The following is a 17356-nucleotide window of genomic DNA, read 5'->3' as shown; positions in this document are numbered from 1 at the left end:
GGTGAATACATAAAGGCATTTATAATTTTGTGTGGTAAAAAAATAAGGTGGGGAGTGGAAAAAAATGCATCCTCCAAGTCCTCTTTGGCTTTCAAGGAAGGTGTGATCTGCATTTGCCTTGCCTGTATTAGTAATATATCATTGATATTATCATGTCCAATCAAAACAAATGGACAAGGAAAAGGCAAAATTGAAAATTTCCCCCAGAGATGTTTTATTTCTCTTTAGCTGGTAGCAACTGCAGTAGATTTGATGCATTAATTATGGTACTAAAAAGAAAAATCACCAGGAGAACAACTTTCACCCTTTCCAGCCATCCATGCCACTTCTCTTCAAAAACGACACTCAGCAGGTAAAAGGGAAGAAGAGGAAACACGCAGCTTTCACTGGATGTGTAGTCCTCACTAGTTTCGAATTAGTAGTCCCTTTTTACAGGCCATCAGCACCACAGCAGCCACGGAGGTGAGACACACGGTAGAGCTAAGCAGGCACAGCAGTCCTGGCACGGACGGCAGGTTCCTCTGCCAGAAGCTGGTGGTGAATGGTTGGGCTGGGACATCCTGGGGAAGAGAGAAGATGGTGCCATTGCAGGGTCTCCCTCACACCATGTGAGTGGGGAGGTGGCAAACGTCACCCCTCCCAGGCTGGGGAGACCATAGGTTTTCCTGAGGACCAGATCAGGGAGAGGAAGGAAGGTCAGGGCTGTGAAATGCCTGTTTTTCATTGTCAATGGGGCAATGCAGGCAGAGTTACTTGTGACTGGAAGGAGCTTTTATTTAGCTTAAAGCCATGACCTGGGATTGGGGAGAACTAGGCTGATTCCCTGCATTTTGCAATCCCCAGGCTCTGAGATCCTTGTCCCTAGCTCCTGGTCATCTACTCCTCAGACAGGGGTAACAATATTCCTCAGGTGAGTAAAAAATAATAATACTGTCAACATGCAAAGTAACCAAAACTTCACCGAAGAAGGAACACCAGCCTGACTGAGGGGTGCGCACCTGTCTGCGGGACAATTATGCAGTCTGTCTTACCTTTGACTCTGGCTCTGGCATCCAAATTTCATTCTGTGAGATCCTCCCCATAGTGTGCAATATCTAGAAGAAAAAAAAAAATTGTACCACATGAGAAAAAACGAAAACTCACACTGCTTTCACAGTAGCAGCTTCAGAATAGCAGTAGCAGTCAGAGCAAGGTGACATTGCCAAAAGGCATAATGAGGCCTAGCTGAAACTGCTCTGAACCAGAAAATGTATAGTGATTTCTTTGTTTATATCAGCAAAGAGAGAAGAAGGAGGAAGTTTTAGTCATTTGTATAAATATATGAAAGCTGGTCACCAAACCAGCGTCTTATGGATAAAAGGAGTTTCACAGGGCCATTTATAAAAAGCAGGACTTCACTCAGAAATCCACACGAACTACAGCTTCTCCAGGTATTTAATTTCTTTAATTTTTTAATTTTTTTAAAATCACAAGTAAATATGCTTTTTCAGGTGACAGATTGAGAAATAGCAAGGTAAAGGAGGTTACCACCAAGCAAAGCCTGTTATGAGTGTTGCTGCTTAGATCACAAACTAGAAAGAGGAAAGATGCAACTCCAGGGCTTTCAAAGCATACAATTATGATTTTATCTCTTGGCTACTCAGGCCGTACAAAGCTCATTGAGGATTCTTCTTGAGAATAAACTGATTGTTACAATCATGGAGGTTCTTGGGGATAAATGAATGTCTTCAGAGAAGATGGCTCATTGTCCTTGTAGCTACTGTTCACAAGCATGGAGTAAAGAGAAATTAGGTGACTTGAAACAGAACAAGTAATAATGAGGATTATAAGGCAAATATGATGCTCTGTTGATTGGAAGCAAAAGGCTGATTTTGCCTTAGATGACAGCTCCATGACTCTGTCATACAGCAGCTGTAAATGTAACGTACACCCTTTAATGTGTTGGGTTTTTTCCCCTCCCTCCAGACTGTTGTAAAGGGATTTCACTGTGACTGGGAACCCAGACCAATGCATGTCGTTCTGAGGAGATTTAGACATATCAGAACTGCCCATCATGAACTCATAAAACTGAGCTAATAGTACTCACTTGTAAAAGGAGAAGCAGAAGAGAGAGATCAAAAATGAGAACAATGCTCAGATTTCAAGATTGCTGCATAGGAAATAGCTGTGAGCATTTGTAATGACTTAAACTACTTTTAAAACATACGGTGATTCATTTGTTAGAAATTGTGGTGGTCTATCTAAGGGCAGCATCAGGTTGGAAGGTTTTTGCCTCTAGACATGAGGTATACAGCATGAGCTTCATTTTAAGTCTCCACTTTAAGCAACACACTGCATAATGTTTTGATTTGGCTGAGATTTTTTTCTTCGCTTTATTCAATAACAAACTAAGTAAATTAAAAAAAAAAAAAAGAAGAAAGTGTCACATCACAACCTTTTCTGGGGTCCTTCCCCACCAGTTCTAGGAGCCTCTGCACAATTACAGGGTGGGAGGCACAAAATCAGACCCTCGAAGCTGTATTTTATCTCTTTGAACCTTTTAATAGAGATGTTGAAATGAAGCCAACAGTCTATACCTCTCTGGCTGCTCTCTCTCCTGCCTGTACAGCCCCCTCCATGTATCCACTCCACTGGGTAGCTGTCTCCGTGCCAGCAAAGTAGATTCTGTCAACAGGTTGGCGAATGATCCTTCAAAACAACAAATGGAGAATGTCAGATGACATGTAACAAGAAGGCAATGAACCTTCTACTAGCAATTGATGGTCTTCAATGGAGTGCTTAACTCTAGTTCTCTTCAATTCCTGCAGACTTGGGATGGGGAGCATGGTGCAATAGACTGTCCCTGCAGGACCACGTACTTGTTTCTGTACTCAAAACTGAAGATCTGTGAGAGAGAAAGTCTATGGCACAAATCAGTGAGCACAGTTTCCGTGCAAAATAATACAAGCCTTATTGTAGTGCTGGGATAAGGGATAATCCTAATGCAGTGCAGCCAGCAGATTTATGTCTTCTGCCCAGCAGCTTTACTGTTACCCAGACATTACAATGGGATGTTTTTGCAGTGATGGGTCACTAATATGAGCTCCTGTTTGGGGGATGGACTTGCCTGGCTGCAAATCTTGCCAAAAGGGGACAGCAACATTCACTCCGTAGGGTTGTATAAGCCAGCTCCTCAGCTGTGCTAAGCTGCACAAGCATCTCAGTCAACCCAGCCCTAGCTAATGAGCTCCCTTTCCCATAGAGAGATGTGCTTGCTCTAAGGGTTCCCATCTAACCCCCCAGTTAGGCTTTCCCTGTCTGCCTGACGCCAGCTTCCCCAGGTCAGTGGCCTCACCCATCACTACCCAAGTGTTCAGATAAATTACAACAGAAGAAAGAGTCTATGCATGAGATGACTTTTTCCCACACACATTTGACACAGAGGCAGGGTCTAACTCCATGATGGACATGCTAAGGAGCTCACACTGAGATGTGCTACATGGTTTGTCTGTTCTTTGGCTATGGGGACAAGATTTTTCTGGTTTTCCTGTTACATGCTCAATTGTGCCTTCCCCACACTTTTCAGTGATATATCTAGTATTACTCAGTATTATCTAACACACTGCTTTAGGAATATAGCAATTCTATGTGGGGAGGGCATGGGGGGCTTTGCAGGGTGGGAGGAAAGAACAAAGTTTTCACGTAAGGGTTTTTTTTCTTCGTTTCATTATGGTCTTTACCAGAACCTGATGCTCCACCTATGCCATCAGTGGAGACTTTTCATCTCTCCAAGATGTGTGCCCTCAAGCTCTCAGAAAGTGCTAAAGGGATCTATTGTAAATACTGCGTAGCAGCAAATACTGTAAGTTATCCGGTGGGGAAAGGTTTCCTGGCTCTAGCAGGTCCCTTAGTGACTGTGCTTTGTTTCCTCAAAAGTCACAAAGAAGCTCTGCTTGTACTGAAGTCAATAGCAAGATCCTTGCTAGTCTCTGTCAGAGAGTAGGGAAGCAGAAATAGGGTTGGAGTTCCCCCAATATGTTACATATGCTGTAAGTTTGTTGCAAAAGGTGTATCACTGTACATGAGCTAAGAAATGTAAATTAGAAAGTAAAGCACTCTCTGGTTTACCTTCCGTAAGAATACATTATGCCTGGTGGGAAGTAGGCTGTGTAACAACCCCCTGAATATTGCTCCATGTTCCAGTTCTTTTCTTCATAATGCACGGGCTGTAAGTACAACAAACCTTAGAGAGTGCAACAGTGGCAGAAAAATTGCAAATAAAAAACAAAATTTCCTTTGAAGAGGGAAAAAACAGGCTAAGGATACCTGTCAAAAGAGTGCCATGTCATCTGGGTAATGCTATCCATCTGCACAAAACAAATCTTTGCATTTTTACAGAAGCACAAGCCTTCCACAGGGAAATGACAGGACAAATTAAACCATGCACTCTCTTTTTTTTTGTTTGTTTGTTTGTTTGTTTTGTTTGTATGTTTGTTAGTTTGTTTGCTTGTTTTGTTTTGTAAAGAGTGAGACTGGCAGCTCTTTTCTTTCTGGACTAGATGCTGCTGCTCTCCCCTTGGGAGCACAGATTGTATGGCACAACAAGCAAATTTAAGTATATATTTTAGGTACAAGGAATTTTGGCTTAATCCTCCAGAACAAAGGAACAATGTTACTGTAAAACAGAGGTGAAAATAAGGCATTCTTTTCTTACATGTAAAGCGTCTTCCATCCCCATTGCCCTGGCATATGCCTCACAGATCTTCTTCTTCCTATATGAAAGTAGAATCAGAGTGAGGAAAAAAATAGGCAGAAAAAAACCTCTCAGGTATTGCTCTTCTTCTTAAAAATTTTTTTTTTAAAAAAATGATATTTATTGCAATATGTTTGAAAGAAAGTTGGTTTTGTCTTTGTTTTTAAGTCTGATCTCAAGTTCTTATCTTAACATACATATTTAAAATGCTGAAGCCTAAATGTGACAACCAAAATGGACCCTTGGAATGGGAAATCAAGGTTGATTTTGGTGACGAGCTCTAAAAAAATAAACCTCTGTACAGTTATTTTAGTGTGCAGGGCCAATTCTCATGTTTGCTGGTATAAGACCAGAAGCATCATAGGTCAATGAAATCCCTACAGATTTACCAAAGGTAAGAACAAAATATAAGCTGGAGAATCCTGCTCACATTCATAAGCAGAACTCCTCTTTCACTTTGATGAGTACCAAAAATCACATTCAGACAGTATCATTTTTTTATTTCACAGACTACTGGAGAAACAATACTGTTGTAAACATGGAGGTTTTAAAATGTTATCACCCAGTCTGAATGTGAAGGACACTCAAAAGTACCCATGTCAGTGCTCCCAGTATGCCTGGGGTGAAGTATGATTGAGGGGAGATGCAGTCTGCATCTGTCTTTAGAAAAATCATCTCAGTTCACATAGAGACACAGAGTTGATAAGTCATCAGATGGAAAAGTGGGCAGGACATGGAATCTTAGAAATGTGCATAACTGGATGGATATTAACATTAGTGTCTTGTCCTGTTTATGATAAAAGCTCAATTTTTGTCACCATTTCCAGTACTGGTACTTGCACTGAGCATGTGAGTACCTGCATATGCACACACATATTCCTATGGGGAAGGATTCAAGAGAATGGATTTATTTCTGTAATATTTGAAGTTTCTGAGCTCTTACCTCTCTTCCTTACTGAGATGGGCCAGTTTAACAGCCTTTCTGGTAAGGATGAAACTGAAAAGAAAAATATGACATATAAGTATCTTGCAGCCTCAGCACTGAAGCCTATTTACAAGCTTTTCATAGCATCATAGAATCATAGGGGTTGGAAGGGACCTCTGAAGATCATGGAGTCCAAACCCCTTGCTGCAGCAGGAACACCTAGGGCAGATCACACAGGAATGCATCCAGATGGGTCTTGGAAGTCACCAGCAAAGGAAACTCCACAACTTCTCTGCACAGCCTGTTCCAAGTTCTCCAACACCCTCACAGTAGAGAAGTTTTTCCTCATGTTGAGGTGGAACTTTCTGTGTTGTAACTTGGTGCCATTTCCCCTCATCATATCACAGGGCATCACTGAAAAGAGACTGGCCCATTCTTGACATCCACCCTTCATATATTTATAGATATTAATAAGGTCCCCTCTCATTCTTCTTTTCTCAAGACTAAACAGGCCTGGGTATCTCAGCCTTTCCTTGCATAATAGATGTTCCAGTCCTTTAATCATGAATTTCAATCGTTTTGCTTGAAATTACTCTAAAAAGACAGGCAAAGCACTTTACTGGTATGTAATGTGCTTGACATTTTTTAATCATACCTGATTATAGGCCACATGGGTGAAAAGGCCTGTGTAGAGTTACTCTATGGAGCTGATTGAAAGGGAAGGCAGGCATTCCCAGAGGGCAGGTACAGAGGTCTGCCTGGCAGCTACCAGGTAAGTAAGCTCTAAAAAGACAGGCAAAGCACTTTACTGGTACGTAATGTGCTTGGCATTTTTTAATCATACCTGATCACTTAATAATTATAGGCCACATGGGTGAAAAGGCCTGTGTAGGGTTACTCTATGGAGCTGATTGAAAGGGAGGGCAGGCATTCCCAGAGGGCAGGTGCAGAGGACTGCCTGGCAGCTACCAGGTAAGTAAGTTGTGGATTGGAAGTATGATTTCAAAGCTGCCAGCACTGGCCTCATTTTGCTCTGTGGGAATGAACTCTCCATCCCCACTGACTCCAGAGATCAACATTACACCCAAAGTGTGCAGAGAGACAACAGTTTCCAGCAAACTAGCTTGCACTCCCTACCTTCTTCTACCTAGGTCTTATCCAAAAGGACTGAGACCCTGAGTTTTCTTGAATTTGCAAGTCTTGCAAGCAGCTGGCCATACCACTGCCTGAGTCATTTGTTGTTAAGAAGCAATGACAGCTTGCTGCTCTGACAAGTGCTGCACAGTGTAATGGACCAGTCCCGTAAGAACTGGGACTAAAATTTATTCAGCTTGAAGAAATAGATTTGGTGATTAGTTCATCTGATCTTAGTGGAGATACCCAGGGGATACAGCATGTTCCTGCATTCTTTGAGAAAGTTGCATAAATCCACAAGGAGATGCAGGACACTCTTTGCTATATGGGGTGTGGAGGAGGCTTACTGCTCTCAGGGCGTGGAAGTTTTTAAACCTTGAACATGCCCATAAACCTACACAGTTCAGTAGAAGTGGCAAGCTTTCCTTGCTAGATACTTAAGGAGTAGTTGCCTGACATATATATTGGCTTCTTTTGGCAGTCTAACATCGGATTACAGTGGAAACATTTGTGAGCATTGCTTGTTTATATTGGCTCTAGCCTAATTTAAAAGCCAGTCATAGCTGTCACATATTTTCCCCGTTTGTCTAAACTATACAACTTTTTTGGTTGGCATTTTCTTCGAGAATTTCTTCACTGCACAGCTGCTGCTCTGCTCAACCACCACCTGATGTTCATTGTCCTGTGTCAGCTCAATGGGGAGAGGAGGCAAATGATAATTTCTTGGACAACTACCTTTGATTGCTTGTTTATATTGGATCTAACCTAATTTAAAAGCCAGTCATAGCTGTCACATATTTTTCCCATCTGTTTGTCTAAACTATACAACTTTTTTGCTTGGCATTTTCTTCGAAAATTTCTTCACTGCACAGCTGCTGCTCTGCTCAACCACCACCTGATGTTCATTGTCCTGCGTCAGCTCAATGGGGAGAGGAGGCAAATGATAATTTCTTGGACAACTACCTTTGAATTTTGGTTTAGATGCTAAATACAAGGTCCAACATAAGCCAAATACAGGCTCACAAATCTGGGTAAGAAAGGGATTTCACAGAATTGTAGGATCATAGAAAGTTTTTGGTTTGAAGGGACCTTAAAGATCATCTAGTTCCACCCCCCATGTCTTGGACAGGGACACCTCCCACTAGACCAGGTTGATCTAAGCCCCATCCGGCCTGGCCTTGAACACTTCCAGGGAGGGGGCATCCACAGCTTCTCTGGGCAACCTGTGCCAGTGTCTCACCACCCTCACACTAAGACTTCCTAATGTCTAACCTAAATCTACCGTCTTCCCGTTTAAAGCCATTACCCCTTGTCCTATCGCTACATGCCCTTGTAAAAGGTAGATTTATCTCTAAATCTACTCCACAGCAAAAAAAACCCAAAACATCAACTGTATGCTTAAAACTAACTACAGCTGAATTCAGCAACTCCTTCCCGACCATCTCCTTTGTATTAGGCTATTTGTAGCAGAAGCTTCACCTAAAAACTTTTACTAAGTAGAGATGCAGAAGAAGCTTTTAAGGAGTGCTGTCCTCCATCTGTGAAGACTGGGGACCACTGTAATGTGGCCATTTTCCCTCTTCCTCCTCTTTCCACTCCTTTGCACAAAAAAGAAATAGACATCTGTAAGTATGGGCTAAAAGCTCCTAACCCCATAATGGCAGGGAAAGATCCATCAGGTTTCGTGTCATCTATGGTTATCCCAATTGGAGACTCTTCATCCTCAATGAAGAGGCAACCACAATAACCTACATAGACAAAAGAAAGCAAAATTACTGTCAGCAAAACTTGTTGAAGATCATTGTTTCTGATAGAAATGAGCAAAGAGAATTATCCATAAAAGGACTTGTACAGTAAGACCTTTGCACCAATAATATCTGAATGTCTGAAGTGTTTTCGTAATGGTCTCTCTCCTCTCTGCCCTCTGACTGTGGGAAATTTTGTACACAGACTTATACAAGTCATATTTAAATTCCATTCCTGTTTAGCAAGGAATTTCTGTGGATTGCTGTAAGTCTCTTTGCCTTTCTATACTGTGGGCAACAAACATGCAAAATAAATGGATCTAGCAAGAACTATGATGGTTCTTTCCATGAACAAGTTTGTCCAAAACAACAGCAGCAACAGAACCCAGTGTGATTACATGTGGTCACTGCAGGCTCAAATTTACACCCTGTATTGATTTTACTGATAAGACTGTCAGGAATAGTAGCTTGTAACAGTAATGCAGCAAAAACACGGGCCTTTTATTGTAGTATCACATCAGTACGTGCTTCAGATGAACATACAAAAATACAGATAACTGTGTATAAACCTGCCTACATTTCTTTCTAATGCCAATGTCCAGTTATGCCCTGAAACATGTAAAATTATATTCTTTTGATTAAGAAATATTCTTGCCCAGTGCAACTCTCAGTATCATTACACAGGAAGTAGAAACTAATCTGTTCATACAAATAATCTGCAAATGGTATCAGTTGGAGATGAGAAACACATGATGTTGCAGCACATAGAGAAAGTACCCTGAATTAAACAAAAGCTAACCTACTTTGTCCAGTCCCCTGAGATACCAAGTCTGCAGAACAGAGGATTAAAAAGAGGGAAAGGTCTTGCTTACACCTTAAGCTCTCCTTATCATCGGCTTTAAATTCTCTTGGGCTGCCTTAACTCTGTCCCTGCTGCAGGGTCCCTCCTTCCTGCACATGGCAGGTTTCAGCAATATTTCCCAGGGAAACCCTGCTTGTTTTCTCATTCATCCCTCCTCAGCTAGAGCACAAGATTTTGGATCCTGTTTGAGTCTGGACTCATCTTTGGGACAGGGAGTGCACTCAAGCCTGGAGGAAGAGCCCTCCTTAGCCCTTACATTTCACTCTTCTGTGTGTTTGGCTTAGGAGTTTTGCACATTTAACACCCCCTGCCTTGGATTTATTCTTGATAGACAGCAGAGCTTCAAAATTTATCAAGCACAGGCCTCCCAAGTCATCCACTTTCCCCACATACCCTTCCTCTCCCAGAAAGCTTCCCTGTAGTACATCATGCATTTTATGACACAGCCCATAGGCACACGCTGAATTAGCTGGTTTCTCTTTGGTGGCAGTTCTGGTTTATAATGAATCTTCGTTGTTAGGATTGGAGGGATAGCAATGATCACATACTTGCTCTGAAATATAAAACACAGTCTGTACAGACAAGGCACTGCCTCTCCCAGGACATGTTTGAAATGCTATTATTGGTTGTTCACAGCTTTCCCACACCTGACTGCTATTTGGCTTTCCCACACAGATTTTTCCAGGTGATCAAAATTCTGCCATTTCAGAAGAAGAAAAACATGACCCACATTTGTCTAAATTATAAGTTGTTAAAAAAAATAATAAATAATTTTGTCACTTTCATGGGATAATACTTCAGGACAAGCATCATTGATGGTGACTTCAGCTTTTCTAAATGCACTCTGTCCCTCTCACAAGTCCTGTATCTGACTAGAGCGATGAAGAATGCTCTGCTTGGGAGCTCAGGGTGACGCCGTATCACACCAGATACTGCTGTTCTCAGGCTTACTCATGCTGGTGAGGCCACTGAGTGCAGGAAGCCTGTCTCCTCTGGCTTGGCTGCTGTTCAGCCAGCATGAGGGAGAAGCTAGTTGTTTAACTCCAGGATTTAAAATTCCTTGGGTGGCGGAGAGAGTCTCTCCTCCAGCACATCCTTAGACTGGCTTCTCTGTTAAATAGCTCCTTCCCTTTCTGCTAGTTTTGTCTAAATATCCTCCAAATACTGCCACTGGTGAGACAGGGCTCTTGCAGATTGTGAGGGTCCTGCACAAAGCCCCGTGGCAGGCTAGGCTCTGCGTGCAGAAGGGAGCTGCCACCCCATGTGTGCCACTGTAGGAAATCAAGTACTGATAGAACATTTCATGGCACTGCTGCACAGAGGTAAAATCTTACTACAGGCACTTGAAATGTCTTCTTTTTGTTGTTGTGCAAACCACATAAACAGGAGCATTATTTTCCTTTCTTTGAAATGGTGTCAATGCAGAACTGTAACGTTAAAATATATATAATCACAGAAAAAGTTAAGGCAGAAAAGGCAGAGTAATGACAGAAAATAACTAGCACAACAGCAAGAGACCCAGTCATAAATAAATCAATAAAGCAGGTTCCACAGAGTGTCAGAGTAGTCTGAGAAATAGACATGCACAAATGGGTACTTCCTGATTACATCTGGCTAAAAGCTACTGCAGATGTATTCCCCCACTAAATGCACATTCTACTTTTATTCTGATCAAATTACCTCATATATCTGGTGGTTTAGAGTCTCCACAATGACATTACCACCTGTCTGATCAATACGGACCACAGGTTGCTCCAGTTTAACTCTGCCTTTGAGGCGTGCCATTATTTTCTCTGATATCTGACCAGAACCCCCTTTAAACTTCCTCTCCTAGAAGAAAAAACAAAACAAAACAAAAACAAAAAATAAACACAAAGAAAAAAATCACCAGCATTAACCACAATGACATTTAATATGTCTTCTGCTCATAATCAAGAATCTCCAAGACAAATCTGCAAGTCCTAAGGGTGGGTAAACAGGCAGAGACTTTCAGAAGAGCACAGACCTGAGTCTCAGTGGGGACCGCTGCCTAAACCACTTTTGCTATGGTTTCCTCAATTAGCTGGCTTAAATAATCTTGAAGCCTGGAGAATAAACATAATAATCCAGGTATTCTAGCTAGTATAAATATATCACTTAATTAAAAAGAGGTTTTGAATATTTTACTCATCACAAAACCACCAATTGCATCTGTACAGCCAAAGCCTGCACCCGCCCAGAAGCAAGAAAGATCTTTAACTGCATCTGGCCTTGAGTGTAGGAGGCAATGAGCTTTATCGGTCCCTAGGAAGACACGAAGACATTGCTGTCTGGAAAAAAAACATGATCTGTGACACGTATTTCCTTATGATGTCTGTGAAGAAGCTCAGGGGAAGCACTAACAGTCATTTATCTACCACCCACCAGCTCTATCAAGCAGCTCACTCTTACATGTAAGATGCTGGTACTGCCAGGGAGGAAAAGATACACAAAGCCTTGTGCTGAAAGACTGAAATGGATGCCTGAAGAAGTTTCAAGACTTGCCATGGCCACTAAGTCAGAAACCCTCAACATTTTTGTTCAGCTGGTTTTGACTGGGGTGAGGGGAAACAGAAAGATGGTAGAAAATCAAAACATCTTGCCCCATCCAGGTACAAAGAAAAGGAAGTGCTCATTCCAGGCTAGCTTTCCTCTACTCATGCCTTGTTTAACTATGACGATTTTTGAATTAATTTAATTCTTGCTGCAACATATACCAGTTGCTGGTGTGAGACAGCAAATGTGGCTGAAGGGCTTCCAAGGAGGAAGGCTGTTGGGTCTTGTTCCTACTGCAGGGCAGCATTAGCTCTATTGACATCCTTCCTAACACGTGGTTGATTATTCTTTTCCCAATGGACAGATGTTGATGGAGACTTTGCACCTCTCCAGGCAACTTATCTTAATTGTCTCCCTGCCCCAGCAGATTTGGAAGGGTTTGGTACTGTCTTCATTTTTGTTGTTGGCAGCTTCACTCTGAAATGCTGTGTGTGTTTTCTGAGGCTGCATTAGCTGAGTTAAGATGCTAGTAAAGACTGCAAACATACCACATCCAAATTACTCTGACAGCCCTCTCACCTTTTCTGAAACTTCATTCAGAATAATCACACAAACACCATGGACCTCCCAGGGCCAAGGCAAGAAAGAGTCTGAAGTAGCTCATTAAAATATGCTGTCATATGAGCTGTTGCAAGAAGGAAGGGCCTTTTGCTACCTGCTTCCAACTATTGTCATTAGAGGCTTCAATGCTAAAAACCATATTACACACTAAAGTACACTTGCTTTGAAGTCTTGAAAACATTCAAATGTGCTAAATAACCCATAGATTGGAAAAAAGGCAACAAAACAGCAACAAAAGGACTGTGCTGAAGTGAATGAAGAAAAAAACAACTGATTAAATTGTCCCTGTTTATCCCAAAGTCTAGCTAATAAAAGTCCTCATTGTACAGAGTTAGTCGAGAGGGCTGTTCCATCCCATGAGAACATAATTGTCTCCAGTGCCACATGAACTTGGTGTTTCATGCTCTTTTGACTAATTACAGGGCTCTGGTGGCTGCAACACCCCACTTGCTTTTTATGGCTTCAAGAGAGGAGGAAGAACATGAGACATTTTGTACCTGGCCTCCATTGGTGATAGAGAAAATTCTGGACGTGCCCCCACACTGCCTCACGTACCACAGGAACCAGAGAGCAGAGACTTCATGAGGCTCAGAGGTGACATTGACATTCACAAATAAGGTGGCAAATTCTTTAGCAGCTCTGCATGAGACACGGGAGTAGAAACAGGCAGTGAGTAAATGTGACTTCCTGACTGCTTTCAGGAACTGCGTTGTTATTCTTGATAAGGATTGCTTTCCCAAAGTCAAAAAAAGCCAAGATTGTTCATATCCACCTCATTTTTTAGTTTGTAGTTAAGACTGTTTCAACTGGTTTATATTAGCACCTTCCTCCTTCCCAAAGCATTTACCCGTTCAGTTTGAAATCCCACTGATTTCATCTTAGTTATTTCTTTAAACAGTTTTCCACTTGCTAAGCCTTTCATCAGAACAAATATTTTTCTCAACAAAAGAATGCATTTGGTTACCAGCTAGTGAAACTCTTCTGCATTTTTCCTCTTTGTGGAGATCATCAGACACACAATTATCAAGGTCTGATTAGTCCCAAGGGACTGAAATACCCACATGGCCAAGACATTCTCTATGGTGCATTGGTGCACATACCTTCTTTGAAGCAAAGAATCAGACATGGTAGATAATCAAGAGAGACCAAATTGGCAGTCATTGCCATATGAGCTGTCTACCATAGTAAGTCAACCGAATGTAAACAGTTACAGCAGCAAGGAACAAAATCTGGCTATTTACATTTCTTTCATTTCTGGCTACAGATTGCTAAGAGAATTGAGAGCATTTTGCAAGAAGGTGAAAGGTCTTTGGCTTGGATGAAGGTTCATAAAACGACATGGATTTATAATGATCGGCTAAAGGAACTTTGCAAGTTATCTGGGCTAGAATAGGTAATTTATAAACTTTTATAACATAATTACCCCGAGCGTGAAGTCCAGACACCTCTATTTTATTAGCCAGGATAAGAAAACATTCTGTATGCAAGAATCCTCTGCAACAACCCTAAAAACACCAAGACACTAAAAAGTTGTAGCAAGTTTAGAGAAATGTGAAGGCTCTCTTCAGGATCAGTAGATGCTGATCTGTGACATATGACAACCAAATCTTTTTTCATAATCTTGACCCAAGTCGTACAGAAAATCTTGCAGGAGAGATTTTCTGTTTAGTTTTTTAACTACGTAAAGAGAAACCTCGTTTGGCTTGAAGATCTAAAATGGGTTTTTACTATTCATTTTTTTAAAGCATGTTTCAGCTGAGCACATCCGTTAAAACTGGAGTGCCACAAAACCACCAGTAGTAGCAGCCAGTGTACAGAGAAGTGTGTTACAGGAGAGATCACTATGAACCCATATTGAACACTGTACATGTTTTATTCATATATTGTGGTCTTTCATAGACATATAAAACACACTGATCCTTTTCTAGGCAATATATCACCTTAGGCCCTCTTCCTACCAACTAGGATTGATGGTCTGGTGTTGGACCTGGTGCTCACAAATGAGGAAGATCTGTTGGATGCTGAAAAAGGTGAAGGGCAGCCTTAGCTACACTGGCCATGAGACTGAAGATCCTGAGAGGAGTAAGACCAGCAGCAGAGCTATAACCCTGGATTTTGGAAGAGTAAATTTCATCCTCTTCAAGGACCTGCTTGGCAGCATTTCATGGGAAACTACCCTTGTAGGGCAAAGAGGCCCAAGAGAGCAGCCTGGCATTCAAAGCCAGCTTCCCAGGAGCACAGGGAGGTTGCACTGCAATGGGCAGAGCTAAGCAAGTGCAACAACAGGATGAACATGGAGCTCCCAACCAGGCTCAGGCACAAACTAACTAGAAAAGTGAAAGGAAACAGGGACGATTTCCTTGGCTGCCTTCTTTTCCTCCAAGGGTTTCAAAGGCCCAGCAAAGCACTACTCCTGAAACAAGGAGCAGCATTTGAACTTCTCTGGAGTTTCTAGAGCCAATAGCTGCTCACTTCCCCTCCTCGGGTCTCACAGTGCCCCATCCATTGATTGACCACTGGAAAGCAGCTGCCTTCTGGCACAGTGTCCTGCTCTCTGATACACCATATCAAGACACATGATAACAGCAGGAGAAGACATCACTGAGGCAGAGGACATCACTCCTCAACTGTTAGCCTACCACGGGTTTGGTGAAGCCCCCTCATCTCCTTTTGCATCTATTTCTATGCCTGCAAGTGACCTTTATTCATACCTACAAAGCAGAGTTTTCTTTACATGTTGCTTTTCCTAAAGACAAAGGCACAAGTTCTCCAAATGAATTAAGTGAAATCATGGTAAGAAGAGCCCACACTGTCACTTTCATGTGCATGGGCCCTATTGAAGCAAATCCCAGGTTTCCACAGCACATTTAATCCCATCTACCAGCCAACCCAAATCCTGTGTACCACTTTATCCTCCACAGGCCCCACCCACCATCTGACAACAGCCCATCACAAAGACCAGCCTAATCTCAAACACCTCCTGTTCTCTCACCACTGCTACCACAGTTGTACCCTGGAATTTGCCAGGGAGCCACTATCATTCTGCAGCTGGATCTCAAAGTGAATGAGGAGTTATTTACTTGGTCCAGCAAATCTTATTTATCAGCTCTTCCATGGTCATCTTGTCCCATTCTTCAGCATGTGGAGCATCCCATGGAGCTTCAGGAGGAATCTGGAGATAGAAGCAAAATAGTTAAGAAATTATTCAGCACTATAGCATTGCCTAGTCATAACTAGTTTGTAGCATGGAGTCATATGTTGGCCAGGAGTTGCTTTTGTCCCCTGCACATGGCTGTAAATTGGGAACACATTCATTAAATGTAATAGTTTCTATTCAAATCTTTTGGGCATGAATAGTACCATGACAACCAAATGTGGCTTTGTGTGACCAGTGAACTATATTCATATGTTTGGTCTCATCCAGCCTTCAGTCACTCAGAAGTGAGCTGTCTATTCTAATTGTCTTGGTGTCCTTTAACAGCTGAGGGAAAAATGATTTCTCCAGTCAGAGAATCATTCAGTTATGACATAGGCATCCAAGGGCCCCTATGTCTCTCTGTTAACTACAGAGGGAGCAAAAATGTCTAGATAGTATTAATTATTTTTAGACAAATTCTTAATAATAATCCATTGCATGTAAGTACTATGAGATTTGAGGGTACTATATTTGAATATTTTAAAAATTCTATATTATTTGACAAAAAACGTGTAGTATCATGCACAACTTTGATTCTGCAAAACCACATGTTGAATTTTACAGATATACAGTTAGTTATGCTTGAAGGTTATTGTAAGGAAGGGCCCCTGGCTTGTAGCCAGATTACAAGGCAACTGATAAATATTTGAAAGACAGCATGAAGCCCTAGGGGCTACTTTTTGCACACAGTAAGATCTGCAGTAGTACTGCTTGAGTTTTGAAGGCATGTAAGAGCTTGAGAAATAAAATTCCTATAAAGCCAAACTGGAGCCCAGCTTCGGTAGCTACAGAAAAGAACAATCCTTACTTGAAAAGGCTGTCACAGGGCAAGGAGAAAAACCCTTCTCATCTCCCAACTCATGGAATGTTTTTTCCCTGACATGAGGAAGTGCATCCACTGAGATTCAACCTCATTTTTTCAGATGTCTTCAACACATCCAGATCTTTTTTATCTTCTTGCAGACTCACAGAATGGTTTACCTTTAAAAATCATCTAGTCCAACCACCTCACAGTGAGGAAGCCCTGCTATTCCTGATAATTCCTGGGCAACAATTATCTTTCCTGATGGATGTTCCTTTTTTTTTTCTTCTTTTTTTTTTTTTTTTAATCAAATCAGCAATAAACAAAGCCAGCCAGAAGCAAAACCGAACCAAACCAGATTTACTCATGATGACATTAGCACTGTAAGAAACAGAATCAATTTACACAGCCTACCTCTTCTCCCATCTTGTCCATGGTCCTCCAGAAGTTATTGTAATCCAGATAAACTAAGGGATTCCACGTTGAAGGGGAAATACCCGTGAAACAGTGTGACTTTCCCTAAAAATCCACACATAAGCATTAGCAACTGAAATAGACCAGATCATATCTTCATTCCTCAAGAAAACTAAGTTCCCAAAGTTAACACATGGTTGTACTTTTGTTCCCAAAGACCTAGCTTGCTTTTTTCCTTTTTGGCTGGTTTGGTTTGTCTGAGTTTTGGCGCTTTTGTTTTGTTTTGGTTTTTTTTTTTCCTTCACATGTATGTAAGCAATGGAATGCAGGAAGCTAAGTATGAGGGTAGAAAACAGTTGGGCTGACATTAAAAGACCAAATAACACCTGGGTTTTTTAGTTCAGAGGTGTT

At 41.6% G+C, this 17356-nt stretch overlaps 1 protein-coding gene across 1 annotated transcript; it reads right to left on the bottom strand.

Annotated features, from left to right (window-relative positions):
- Positions 1 to 368: 368 nt before the first annotated feature.
- LOC104388899 (amine oxidase [flavin-containing] A-like) lies at positions 369 to 17105 on the bottom strand. Its single transcript, XM_009997833.1, is given in 13 exon segments — positions 369 to 560; positions 1032 to 1094; positions 2577 to 2688; positions 4108 to 4205; positions 4694 to 4751; positions 5676 to 5729; positions 8443 to 8539; positions 9792 to 9951; positions 11079 to 11228; positions 13031 to 13172; positions 15614 to 15705; positions 16946 to 17050; positions 17052 to 17105. Coding segments are annotated over 13 exon segments (1341 nt in total). The 3' UTR covers positions 369 to 404.
- Positions 17106 to 17356: the final 251 nt, after the last annotated feature.

The sequence above is a fragment of the Chaetura pelagica genome, unplaced genomic scaffold (assembly GCF_000747805.2).
Source record: "Chaetura pelagica isolate M959 unplaced genomic scaffold, ChaPel_1.0 scaffold360, whole genome shotgun sequence".
In the NCBI taxonomy this organism is placed as follows: Eukaryota; Metazoa; Chordata; class Aves; order Apodiformes; family Apodidae; genus Chaetura; species Chaetura pelagica.
Note: the sequence above shows the minus strand (reverse complement) of the source record. Positions and strands in the feature narration are given on the sequence as shown.